Here is a 14122-nt window from a genome sequence, read left to right as displayed (position 1 = left end):
ACATTTGTGGAAAAGACACCTTTTTTTCCAAGAAGTTTCCAACTCACCAAAACACGTCACTTCGCTTCAGAAGGCCTAACTAACCCTTCAAGCATTATTACATGTAATGCTTAACCAGTCATTAATGTACAGTCAGAAATATCATGCATGTAATATTTTCATGTATATTTAATTTTGAATCCACACAAGTAGCGATCTTTTGGGCATTAACTGTTTGTTAAGTAAATGCATCGTGATGTGTCAATGGCCACGTCTTTAGCAGTCTTTACCTTTCACAGCCATTACTCTCATTTTTGTCTATCTATCCTTATAAAATATCAAGCAATGATGATATGATTTAATCTAATACGAGTCTTCATGCTTCCAGTCTTTCTCATCGTTTAAGAGCTGGGAACTCTTTGAATTGTTGTATGTTCTCTGTTCTAGACCAGGCTTTCTGTACTCGTGTCTCTGCTCTGGAGGGTTCAAACCTGCTAAAGAGGTCTTTCTGTGGGCTTGTGGGGCAGCAGATCCCACAGAGGGAACAGTGCCTCATTGTTCCTGTAAAGCTCTTTCATGAGTGCTTAACAGCTTACTGAGCAACAGTATATGTGTTCACAGTCAGGCCATCAAGAACAGTATGAGTAACAGGTGCAAGTTTGTATGAGAGAGACCAGAAAAGAAATCTGTTGTTTCACTCTTAAAAATAAAAGTTTTCAATGGCTTTTTGCAGAACCCTTAGAACCATCTTATTTTCTTGTTAAATAGGGTTGGTAACTACAACAGTGTTTTAGTGCAACATAAAAACAAAACAAACAAAAAGACTACAAGAATAAAATCATAGCAAAATTACATGTTTTTAACATTACAATGTAATGTTTTTTTTTAAGAAAAAAGTATAAAGTTGGCAAAGTTGTAATATTACAAAAAAGTATAAAAAATCTAAGATTACGGGATTACATATTTTGTTGCTAAATATGTAGCAATAAAGATTGTAGTCATAATATTTTGTGAATTCTATATAGGCTAATAATATAAAGCTCACATTGCTACAAGTACAACTTGTACTTGTAATTTTGACTTTTTCCTCAAAATGTTATGACTGGTACTTGGACGTTCATGTTCCTAATCTTAGATATTTTTATGTGGCTCTGTAAGTAACTATGGTTCTTTGGAGATGAAAAAAGTTCTTGATTGTATACCATTAGCTTTTCAGATCAGATAAGGTTTCTGGGTTTAATAATGCTTCAGTAGATGGTTTTCTTTTTGGAGGTTCTCCTGCAGTGCCAGGCTGTAAAACCATTTTTGTTCCTGTTTAGAACTTTTATTTTAAAATAGTTTTTTTCCAGGAGTTTTTAATGACCTATTTTTAACTGATACATTTTTTTCATCCACTCCCAATTTTGAATATTTGTTAATATCCTTGTTAAAGAGTGTGGAGTGTGGAGACCGAAAGGTCATATAATGGATACATACACTAAACCAAATGTGGCATTGATGTCTCTCTGACACCATTCCAATCGTTCCCATCAATGATTCACAACAAGAAGTCTGTGATTCATGCATCATATTCGCAGATCCCGTATGAGAAAGATTTGATTCCCACCCTTTAAAAAATTGTTTTTAAACATCAAGTCATCCAAACAATTTCCACCCTCCAGATCATCTTTGATGATAATAGCTCCAGTTTCGCACCACGTTGTTGCCAATCTCTGCTTCACACGCAAAGAGGGAGGCATAGAAGAATAAAAGCTTTATATTGAATAAATCATGTCATCAGTGCTTGACATTAAATATAGATAGATGATTTGCCCTCAGTTCCTTGTAACTTACTGTAGGTTTTTCACTCCTTTTTTTCAAAATTGCCCTGGGGTTACAGATGGAAACCACTACCTAAACTGATCTGATCTGATATAATCTAAAAACAAACAGTTTTCACTAACAATGTTAAAACTCAAATCATCTGACTTCAGGAAGTGATATCAGCATATGAGGTCTTGGAAGTTAATTATCCCATATTTTTGATGGCTGGCTTCCTGTTGACTTTGAAGAAAACATTCCTCAACTAACAGGTTGTCAAAAAAATGTAACCAAAGTAAAACCAACATAATTGAGCTGAAAACTAGCCAGTCAAATGAAGAGAGACAGATTAAACCTGATGGAAAGGGGATACTTTTGTATTGATTATAGACCTTGTGTAGATGGCGTACTTAATACATAACATGCATAACAAACAAGGCTGTGAGAACATAATCCATGTTTTCTTTTTTTTCCTTAGGAGGCACCTATTGTATCTGTTCCGGTTCTTATTATTCTTCTTCTTCATCTTCCGACTGGGCGTCTATGGCAGCCCATAGAACCGTTTGCGGTAAAGTTGTTTTGGTTTGACATTCTGATAGAGGACAGTCCCAACATTAAATACACCAATTTTGGTGCCTCTAACTCATTGCCTCTAGCGCCACCACCTGTCCAAAATTTCACTTTTATTATGTTAATAACTTGTGAACCATAAGGCCTATCAACAAAATAATTTTTTCCTCTGATTCCGGAGCTCATGGCGTCCTAGACTGTTTGTCTGATTTTCACCAAAATTGCACCAGATCATCTTCAGGCAGTGGGGACCAAAAATCATGGAATTCAAGTTGATTCTTCAATTTTTCGATAAACGGACGAACACATTTTACGTATCGCTTGCGAAAACGGACGTAAGGCTGTATCTCCGCAACGCTTTATCGTATTTAGACCAAACTTGGTACATGTCATCACAAGCATGACCTGAGGCTACATGCTGCGTTTAAGCACAGCACCACCTACTGGTCAGAAAATGGCTATTTTTGCTTATAACTTCTGAACGGTTTGTCCAAAAATCATAAAAGTGGTCTTGTTAGATTCAGGGCGTCACGACGAGTCGAGCGATATCCAATTTTCCCAGATCGGCCATTTTGGCTGTCGGCCATTTTGAATCATGAGCTAAAATACTGTATTTTCTGAACGCATGAACGAATTGTTACGAAACTCGGTATGGGTCATCAGTACGATGCCCTGAAGGAGCCTGAGAAGTTTTGAAACGATGCCACCTAGTGGTAAAATTTATTTTTCAAATTCTTATAACTCTGGATGTGGTTGACTTATTTTCATGGGAGTCATCTCATTAGGTTCCTGAATCCTTGCCAAATCCACAGATACCAAACATGCTAGGTTTCGTCTCACAGTTTGTGTAGCGTTGTGATTTAGCGCTTAAAAAACATTTGCCGATATCTTCGAAACTGTTAGTCTGATCGAGACGAAACCACCGTCAGAAGTTTGCAACCATAGCTCGTTAACAAAAGCCACAGCCCAAATGTCAAAGTATTGATAGTAAGGGGTAGGAAAATTCAATCAAAGTCACGTGTCAGTCATTTTTGACGTGTTTTTACATAATAATGTCTATAACTCTGCAGCGAATTGAGATAATTTCACCAAATTTGGCACACACATGTATAACCTCATTCCGAGGACACATGAAAAAATTGTGGGATTTTGCCTCTTGGTGGCGCTATAATAGAACAAAACATGAAATTCCCATTGACTTCAATACAGTTTTGTGATGTAAAATGCTATACTTAACAAAAGCATTGCTGTAACATTATGAAAGTCAGAATTTGCCACCAGAACCATCCCCTGAAGGTACTCAAAAGATTTTGAGACAGCGCCACCTTTTGGTCAAAAGTTATAATTAAATATACAAAAATGCTAATAACTTTTAAAAGAATTTGCCTATTGTAATGACTCTGGTCTTAATTGATTCCTTGGGTTATGCCGAAAACAAAGATACCAGTTTTGCCAAAGTCAGCCAAACTTCCTGTCCACCATCTTGATTTTCACTAAATACCTACTTTTTCGAACTCCTCCTAGACCGTTTGTCCGATTTTGACTAAAATCAAATCATATCTTCTCCAGACCGTGCCAACTAAAAGTTATGGATTTCGTGTTGATACACGAAACTGTTTTCGTACCGCAGCATCAAAGTTGAGGCATGCTGCCAAAATGACTATTAAGTCTTTATCTCTGCAATGCCTTCACATTTTGACACCAAACTTTGGATGTGTCATTGTCAACTCACTCTGACCACATCAAATTGATTTCATAACTGCGCCACCTATTTGTCGAAAGTGATAAACCATTAAATCATCTTAAAAGTTACTGTATATATGATTTTTCAGCCATTTTGCCAAAATTCTCTTAAAATGTCTTTAATTGCTCCTTGCTGCAGTTGGTCTGCCACTCCCACCCATGATGGCATCTGTTGCCGCTTCTCTCGCTTGGCCCCGGTAATGTCTGCTTGCAGCTATATTAATTGATGTAACTGCACTGACACTATCGAACTGAAATGAGCTGGATGATGACATTACTGTTTTAAAGAGCTGCTTTATTGATGAATTGATTAATTTTTGAACCGAACTGAATCAACATTGAACTGATTTCAACTGAACAATGTCACTTTTGTCTTTCTAGAGCTGATTTACAGCTTAATTAAATTCTGTTTGCATCAATGATCATTATTTACCAGTTTAACAATTTTTTTGAAACAAACTGTATTGAATAAAGTGCTATACAAATAAAGGAGACTTGACTTAATGAGGGTTCTTCTATTCATAATTGTAATATCATCATTTTAGTATATTGTACTAAATGAGCTACAGAGCTAGTGCACAGATCTAAATGGGAACCTGTACAGACCCAGGTGTTTGCTAAACACAGAGCTGGAAACTCAACACCACCTGAAGAGGGCAAGGTGAGGTCCACCTTCATTCATTCAGAGGGAGAGGAAGGGTATGATTTACTGAAGATGTGATCCTTTGACCAGTACAAACCTAGACACAGACACACAAACACAGATGTGTCCAGGACAGAGTGTCAATGTCTAGATTTAGTTGTTTTCAGCTGAGTTTTTAAGGTTGTAAAAAGAATAACTGTTGTCTTCACATGGCAGATTCACTGTATAGCTATTGCTTACAGATGGCCACACATTAAACAGACAGACAGTTCTAAGAACTGCATAAAATAGAGTATAAAGAGCCAGTGTGTGCAATTCATCTGATTGAAACATTTCATGGCTATGTTATTCCCCTGAGGATATATTATGTCATCTCCTATCAAGTTCTATTATAGGCCTCTCTGATTGGAGGGTGCATCTCACGGATGTCTGGATCATACTTCACTCGTATTTCCGAAAAATATTTATTTATTTTCATGAAAATCAACACATTCCCCCATTTCATTATTCTCCTTGGTGATTTTCTTTACTGTAATGAAAATTGTTTTATATGGACACATTAATTACTTTTCATTAAAATCATAATTTTTCACTCTTAATAGTAAGTTTTTAATTAAATGAATTGGAAATAAAAAAATAAGTTAAAATAAAATCTTAACATTTTGTTCATTTCTCTATCCTAATTTATTTAATACAATATGTATTATTAGTTTTAATTTCAAGAATAAATGAATATAAATACCTTTTAATCATATGTATTATACACACACATAAATAATGAGGGGTACAATGGGTTTAATATAATGGAATAAACAACTGGCTTTTTTCATTATATAATTTATATAATTTGGGGTGAAATATGACACAAAGATGATATTGACCAGCTGTAAGATTCACCATGTAATGACATCTTTTGAAATTGTATTTTATCATGGTAACTGTATGACTGTATGTTCAACTGCACTGGAGCACTGCTACAATGTAGTTGCTAGTATTGACTGTGTGTGTTTGTGCTGTTTGCTTTGGTATGTTGTTTGTGTGAGGTAAGGCTAGGAGAAGTTTGTTCTTCGCAGAGAGTTGCGAGAGCCCAAGATGAGGCAAACCACAGAGCTGAGTATGAGGAGGACAGAGAGAGTGACGGATGGTTTCTCAGCAGGCTGACAGAGGTGGCTGTGTGGTGTCAGCACACTCAAGGCCGCAGGTGATCACAGTGGAAAATCTCATTCAGTCAATGCTAACTGAATGAGACACCCCCAAGATATATGTCACACCATATCTCTCTCATCAGATCTGAGTCGTGGGTGTTGTAATACAGTTGTGTTGTGTGATGAAGAGCTTTCATAATGGCTAGATGCCTCAGGTCAAAATAAAGCCAGGTAATGATTGTGCCTTTGCTGGAAAAGTGAAATTTTTCATTTGTTCCTAACTTGATACTATAATTTAAACTACATATGCTGCTTGCATACCCTTGAAACATCACCAGCTCATTTCCTCCTTGTAATTGTGCCATTTTAATTGAGGATGTGTCTACAGGGGCCTCTTGCACAGTAGGAAACGCAGAGATTGTCAGATCTTTATCGAAAATTTTGGCTGTAGAGTTTCCTGTGTTTTATGAACAGCTCTGGCTTAAAGTTATACACGTTTGAGGTCTGATGTATTCCTGGCAGAATAAAATGCCGTCAACTACCTAAACGGGTCAAGGAGAGAGCGCTTATATTTGATAAAAATCCATGGCTCGAGTTATAACATTGAGAGCTGCAACGAAAGTGTTGTTTTTGCAATCCGCTTAACTCTAGTCATTATCAACTGGCTCACAAGATACAAAGCCTCAGGAAGTGCAAATGTTTATATAACAAAGAGAATCACTCACACTGACGCACACAAATATCTCTGATGCAAATCCAAGTATGTGATGTATTATGTATATTTTCCCAACTCACTGTCAATAAACTACAATCCTTCATATCCTCAACGTTCAGCACGGCTGACATTCCTGTCCCACTTTAAGACTCTACACTTACAAAACTCTTTGAGCTGAATAGTATTGGATATCTTAGAGGGTTAAGGGTTGCCCTAAGATCATCTCTTTCTTCAACAACCCTTAACCGCCATACCATCATGCATTGCCACCGGCTTTTTACCATAATAGAGCAATCATTCAAAACTCCACACGCACATATTGATAAAGGTAAAATGTGAAGCCTTACCTTGACATACTCCATGTTAGGGTCCATGCCTGCACCGTCCCTGCAGGAGAAAGAAAGAACTCTCTTCAGCGAACACATCAACTCTCTAGCTCAGCTGCCTGCCTGTATAACTGTAAGTGTGTGTGTTTGTGTGTGGGTCCTTTTCTGGGCAGGCTGTACATTGGACTGCAGTAAAGTGGCTACCAGTCCAGCCCTGCTCGCCTGAGGTCATTACACCACAGTATAGACCACACCAGCCACAACATGTTTGTGGACACATACACCTCCCATCCCCCCCAAACACACACACACAATTACTTCTCATCAACCCCAATGCGCAAAGTGCGGCTGAGATTAAAGCAAGTATCAGTTTAGATACTTTTCAAGAAGAATAAAAAAACGTATGCAGGCTTTACAAAAGGTTAGGCAGTCGAAGATGAGCAGGTCAAAGCTGGTGTTAAAGGTCTGGGGGCTTTTAGCATCTCTCTGTCTCATACAAAAACAAACACTCTTGTGACTCTCTCCGGATTTATGCTTACGTGAAGATTTACCCAAATTAGGGTATTATAGCCAGGAAAAGGGAAATTAATTCCTTGAGTCTAAATTTCCCACAGGGCTGTAAAAAAAGCATACATAAACATTTCAGTGCAACCTTTGGGTAAGAGACAAACTTAGCACAAATGTAACAGAACAATACGTAGGACCAGACAGGAGGCAGCGATTGTTCACATGACCTCTATTCCTGCCAGCGGTTTTAAGGTTGCGGTCTAGATGCGACTTACCCTAACTGCAGAGATGGCCCATGGTCAGCACTGCATTTTTGTTTTATTTAGATTCTCTATGTGGAGCGTGGAACGCAGGAAGCGCAGTGGTGAAGGAGTCGTGGAGAAGAACGCACGGTCGAGGTGCACGGCTCAGCTTTTTCTCCATTTAGACCATTCCGCCCTCTCTCTTTCTGACTTTACCCAGAGTCCCTTTCATCTCAGCTTACACAAAAACCTGACTTTTCTTTTACTCTTTCTTTCTTCCTTTCTTACCACCAGGGTGTGTGGTGGACTGTCTCACCCCCTTAGGGGAATAAGGGTGGCTTTCAGATTCAGTGTGGAGGTGGCACCTGGGGTGAGAGCTCAGATATATAAAAAGCATCAGATAACTGGAAATATGAGAATGTTTAAGATTTCTTGGCTTGTTTGTTTGCTTCGCATTTGATGAAACTTAAAAGCGTAACTGATTTCCTGTTTTAAATTCCCATTGAACATTAAGAAGAAAGCAACTCTAGAGGCGAGAGGTCACGCTTTAAAGCTTCTGAACGCTGACATTAGTGTGCTATAAGAGAACACTGTCAGTACTCCCACAGGCCTACCCAGGAGTGACCTGAGTTTGGGCTGAACATGCCGTCTTATCCGCAAAGAGAGGGCATGAAGTGAGGACACAGCCTCAAGAAAACATCCATCTCCATCTCTAGTTTGTTCTATGCCAAGCCACAGCTGCATTGTCTCTCAAAGTGGTGATTTGAACCTCACAAAGCCTCGGCAGTCAGAATTAGAAAACTGAGGGAGGACATGGCAAGTTAGAGAGATGGACAGGCTATTATTATGTTTCCAGGAGCAGATTCATAATGCTTAAACCACTGGAGAGAAATGGGACATTTGACATGCAATGCTCCCAAAAATCTGCCATATGCTGTAGTCAAAAATTCACCTACACATTGAAAGACATAAAGGCAGTTCACAGCCAAAACGACTGGGGCAGTGCGACTCCGTGAAGCAGGTTCACTAGGTTCTGATTAGACAGGTAAGAGTGGGCTAAGATGTTTCTGTGGTTAAGCTGTGTTGGCACTTAAATGAGCTGTTCACGTTTTATGTCACATGATTATATATTTAGAAAAGGCCCATCATATACTGTACAGCTGCCTGTTTTTGATATGCTCATCAGAAAAGTGATGAGGATGACATAACTTAAAAGCAGCACAGCTACCCACTCTCCATTGCATTTATGTTTTAAAAAAAGGATATATTATCTGGTTTCCTTAAACTCTAGCTGTTTTTCAAATGATAAGCAGAACATCTTCAAATGTTTGTCAGACTATATCCATTACTATTCTGTTCAAACCTACCTGCCTTTCTATGGGTGATGGAGTTTACTTAAATAAGATGTTAATAAATTTTTTTTATGTTTTATTTTCAGAATTTTTTTTATTGAAAATTCTAAAGTTTTTCTTTTAGTTAGGGTGTGGGTTTGGGTTGATGTCTTTATTAATTATAAATAGTATTATATAAATGTGCTTGTGAAAGAAAAGAGACTCCAAAAAAAAAAACAGTTTCACACTGTTTGAATCAGCAGAACTGGCAGAAGGAAATCCTTTGGACCACCTAGTAGTCTGGATAGAATGTTTGGGTTCCGTAGAGCTTAGCAAGTTAGCAACACTAACGAAGTTACATAACACTGATACCGGATGGCCGAACAAAGACCTGAGTGACACGTAGAACATTAATATCATTACTGTTATGCATTTCATGTCAACTAACCAGTAAAAATTTTCAATAAATGGGTAGCTGACATTAAATACAAAAATTATTTTAATCTGCATTTTGTGGATTTTTCTAATCCATTTAGGATGCCGGTTTCATTAATTGATTTAACTACATGGAATATAGACACCCCCCACCCCGTACACCCCACACACACACACACACACACACACAAAGACGACTTTATTCAACAATCTCTTCTCCTCCATGTCAGGCTATTCGCGTAGTATACACAGTGCAGCCCTTCTAGGTTGTACATCAGAACGCAGGCTCATTATTGGCCGACGCTGTTCACGTGAGCTCCACAACCTATGCGTGTGATGCTGACGCAGGAGCCGGCCAATACTGAGCTGGCCTTCTAGCGTACAATCTGGAAGTGATGCACTGTGTTTACTACATGAACAGCGTAGGAGTCTGACATGGAGGAGAAGAAACTGGTGAATAAAGTCGTTATTTTTGTTCAGTTTTCTTGCGCACAAAAAGTATTCTCGCAACTTCATAAGCACTCTAGTCACATGACATATTTTAATGATGTCTTATAACTTTCTGGGGCTTGAAGGTGGTAATAACATTGCAGTCAATTGAGGGACAGAAAGCTCTCAGATTTAATCAAAAATATCTTACTTTGTGTTCAGAAAATGAACGAAGGTCTTACGGGTTTGGAATGACATGAGGGTGAGAAATAAATGACAGAAATTTTACCCTTTAACATCTCTCTATATTTTTTCCTCTTTTTGAAAGTTGTGAAAACACTATTGTTGAGTTTTCCTTTTGCTATTTGAGAAAATTGAAACACAAAAAAATATATTTAATGTAGTCTCTCATTCACCGTTATAGATGTTTACCCAACTACGACGACTTCGGCTTCTGAGAAAAACGTAAATGTGAAAAGGGTCCATAGTAACAAGTTCTCATGTGAATACATCTAATATCTTATAGATAATAGTATAACAAATTATACAGTTGATATCTTGTGATGTTGAACATTATGATAGATAGGTGGCACTGTCTGGTGACAAAATATCCTGGTGAAGAAAAAATCCTGAAATGTTTTTTAATTCTGGCAAGTAAGGTATTTTGCGATTAAAAATGCTATTATTATTATTACTACTTCAATTAAACTGGTAGTTTACTGTTGTTGTTACCTTATATATTGCAAAAAAATCTAAACTTTTTTTTTATGTTTGCCAGGTGTCATTTCTGTTGTTTGGCAGATTGAACCAAGACTGAGGAACAAAGATAATTGTGGCACACGTGAGATAATTGTGGCTATGTAGTTATGAGTGTGCTGAGTGGGTTCTGTCAACAACTAGAACCACTTTAATCAGCTTTAACAAGTAAATCAATTGGCACTGTTGCTCCTCCATCATCTCTTTCATCTGTCTCATTCTCTCTATTTCTTTGTGTGTTGCTCTCTATCTCTCTGCCAATCTGTCTCTTCAAAAATTCTTTCATCTTTCAGTCAAGCTGTAAATTTACAACCCTCACTTTAACCTGTGAAGACCCTGTGTGTGTGTCTGTGTTAGAACAGCTGCCTCACACATGCAGGTAGTAAGACTCAAAGTGCTTAAATCCTTTGGTTTAAAAAAGATAAATGTTTCAGTCCTAGCATCAAAACCAATAGTCATCGGATATCATCTGTCTACTCACCTGCAGGCAGACACATAAACTGGTGGAGCATTCTGCAGCCAGACGTTCAGGATGTTGATATTTAACACAATGCCGTTCGAGTCTCCAAAGTCCTCCAGGAGCAAGCTAGTTATTGCTTCTTGATTTAATGTAGGTGTCCACATTAGGAAATTACAATCCTATTCTGTGCTGTAGGTTCCCCTCTCTCTCCTGTCTCTCTCATGCACAGTGTTTATGTTCTACCCATTTCTTTTTCCATGTGTCATGCAGAGTCGCAATAAGGTGTTGTTATGGTGACTGGGCCGCTACGAGAGGTTGTTGCTAACCCTGCTGCCACCCCAGAGGAGCTTCTTTTGTGTGCCGTGGTCATTTTTCACTTCCCATCTCTCAGTGAGCTTTGTGGCTGTGAAATAGTAGTCCAATATTAGGTAACCTTCAAATGTCAAGGGACAGATATGGCCCACTTACGGAAACCCAAACACACACCTACGCTTTCAAAGACACACAAACACACACAGTCTCACTTATGTAAAAGCCTCTATTTAGTCTATTCTCTGCTTTTCCTGGGGTGCTTTTGGTAAAAGTACTTACTGGAGAAGTGAACAACACTTCAGGTTATCAATGTTTTGTCTTTTGGTCTGTACACTGTTTCAATGCATTGCATTTCTTTTTGTCTCTGGCTCTTTCCACACAAAGTTTTAAATTTAAATTTTCCTTACTGGATTAGTTTTTATGAAACGTATTAAATATATGTTAGATCAATTATTATCAAGCAAAATTAACATATTGGGAAAAGTAGCTTGTTTTAAGATTGATTTCCATAAATTAAATCACAAAATAATGTCATATTTTTGTATATTATCTATTAAATTGTTATTTTATGTATCAGTAATTAGTATTTTAATTCTTTATATTTATTTATACTTTATAATTAACTTACCAATTTATTTATTAGTAAATTACCAAAATAATAATACATTTACCTAATACCTTTATATTTAAATATTATTTTTATATTTTATACCTCCTGAGGTTGGCAATCAACTTTTTTTTTTTATATAAAAAAAAAATATATATATATATATATTATACATTTTCCTTTAAGAATTTCCGGGCCTAGTTTGTGTCCTGTTTGTGGAAAGTGGCCTCTATAATCTGTAACACTGTCCACGGAGCCAGACGCAGATTACTTTACTATATCTGCCAGGTCTTTTATTGAGGGTGAGATATATTACCTGTTAAGTCAGTCTGCATAAATAAGGGACAAACAAAAACTGCTTTGTTGGAGGCTGTGATAAGATCAGAAAGTCAGTTAGGACGATACAGTCAAGCAGGCCTAGAGCTATTGCAGAGAGACGCAGATAGACAGTGAGGAAAAAGAGACAAGACGTAAGAAAGAGATTGAGACAGTCCTGGACATGAGACTGAGCCAGTAGCAGCTTGTATTTTGTGATTTTGATCCCCTATTTTCTGAAGTAAGACAGTAAAGTTGGGCTTGGTGGGCAACCTAAGGCTGAAGACTTGGTGTCGACTGATCTGACATCCAACTCTGTCAGTTATGTTAAACCACTAGTGGAGCCACAACCCCAAAGTTGTTCAGTTAAACAGTCAAAAAATATGCGTAGATGACATTTTAGACCTTATGATACTGTAAATGACGTTTAATTCAGAAAACATTGTACTGAAGGTAAACATAACAAATTATCAATGAACTTGTAATGTCCTATAACACGGTGTCCTAATTGGGCAAAACACTAAAAGGTTCCAGCAACAAAAGTGTTTTTATCACTTGTTACGTTGTAACAATTAGGACACGGTGTAATAGTACGATGTAAAATGTGATCAGTACTTCCCTAAACAGTCCTATTCTATAATCTGACAATCATCAAATCAGTTATGACACATATTTATGTGCACAGCCAGTACCAGATGACAAATCTGAGTCACAAAAGGCTTGATCATATTGTACTTTTATATAGTCAGTAAAGTGACCAAACTGGCTTGCTCATTCTCACACTGTCTTTCATCATATGTTCGATTTTAGATATTTTCAGTTGAATAGCCTAAGCTGTGAAGAGCAGGCAGGTTAATTTGCTGCTGTGTTGACCTTCACCTTAATCTTGACTTTGTCTTTGAAAGCCTATTTCAACATAGTAATGTTAATCTTAGCTGAGGGAAAGAGGAGTACATGATTTCATGAATTGGGAGTGTGTTTTTAACCATAATATGTTACTGTTAAGACATCCCATTTATCTGAAGGGGTGTTCACACTCATCTCAACTATTGGGTAGCTTTGAGTTCTTGCAAAGATTGTGGTGCTTTTGCTTTTGGTGCAGGGCTTTGTTGTGTTTGAATCATTGGGAGAGGATAGGAGTATAGATGGATATAATGGTGTGTAGACAAGTGTCTAGATAGATATACTGTTTACCTGAATGTGACACTGCAGTTCCTGTTTGAGTAGAAAGCATGGTGTTCTTCAATAACGTTGTGTATTAGCGGTGACGGTGGCAGGCGATATCGGCCTGGGTGTGGGGCTGCTGATGATCCCACGTTTCCATTCATCTCCCACTGCTTCACAGGGGAACCAGTGCTGTTCTTCTTTTTGCGAGGCAGTGTGCCATGGATGGAGACGCCCTGGTAGCCGCTGACTGGCATGTCTGCTACGGCAGCCCGTGAGCTCAGCAGATCCATGGAAGATGCGAGCGGGCACTGCCGCCCAACGTGCATGTTCCTGGGCAGACTGGAAAACCTCCCTTCTGCCATCATCCTCAGCTCTGTAAAACAGAAAAAAAAAACATTACATTAAAAGTCTATATTTTGAAATTAATTGAATTTAGTTATTTATTCCTGTGATGGCAAAGCTGAATTTTCAGCAGCCATAACTTCAGTCTTCAGTGTCACATGATTCTTCGAAAAACATTATTATATGCTCATGAAACATTGCTTATGAAACATTTCTTATGACTTATTAATGTTGAAAACAGTTGAGCTACTTAATATTTTTGTGGAAATCGTGATACATATTTTTCAGGATAACATTT

General features: G+C 37.8%; 1 protein-coding gene across 5 annotated transcripts in view; it reads right to left on the bottom strand.

The window, feature by feature from the left end:
* The window catches only part of bcar3 (BCAR3 adaptor protein, NSP family member), a 77848-nt gene that overhangs the window by 26415 nt on the left and 37311 nt on the right, over window positions 1–14122 (bottom strand). For all 5 annotated transcript variants that reach the window (XM_077222752.1, XM_077222751.1, XM_077222753.1 and 2 more), the window contains 2 exons: window positions 13510–13855; window positions 6943–6982 (listed from right to left, as the gene is read on the bottom strand). In XM_077222752.1, the coding sequence (XP_077078867.1) occupies window positions 6943–6982; window positions 13510–13855 (386 nt within the window). The remainder of the gene's footprint in view (window positions 1–6942; window positions 6983–13509; window positions 13856–14122) is intronic.

Source organism: Siphateles boraxobius, unplaced genomic scaffold, assembly GCF_051911475.1.
Source record: "Siphateles boraxobius isolate OS27281-9 unplaced genomic scaffold, OSU_SipBor_1 9, whole genome shotgun sequence".
Lineage (NCBI taxonomy): Eukaryota > Metazoa > Chordata > Actinopteri > Cypriniformes > Leuciscidae > Siphateles > Siphateles boraxobius.
This window is presented reverse-complemented; position numbering and strand designations above follow the sequence as displayed.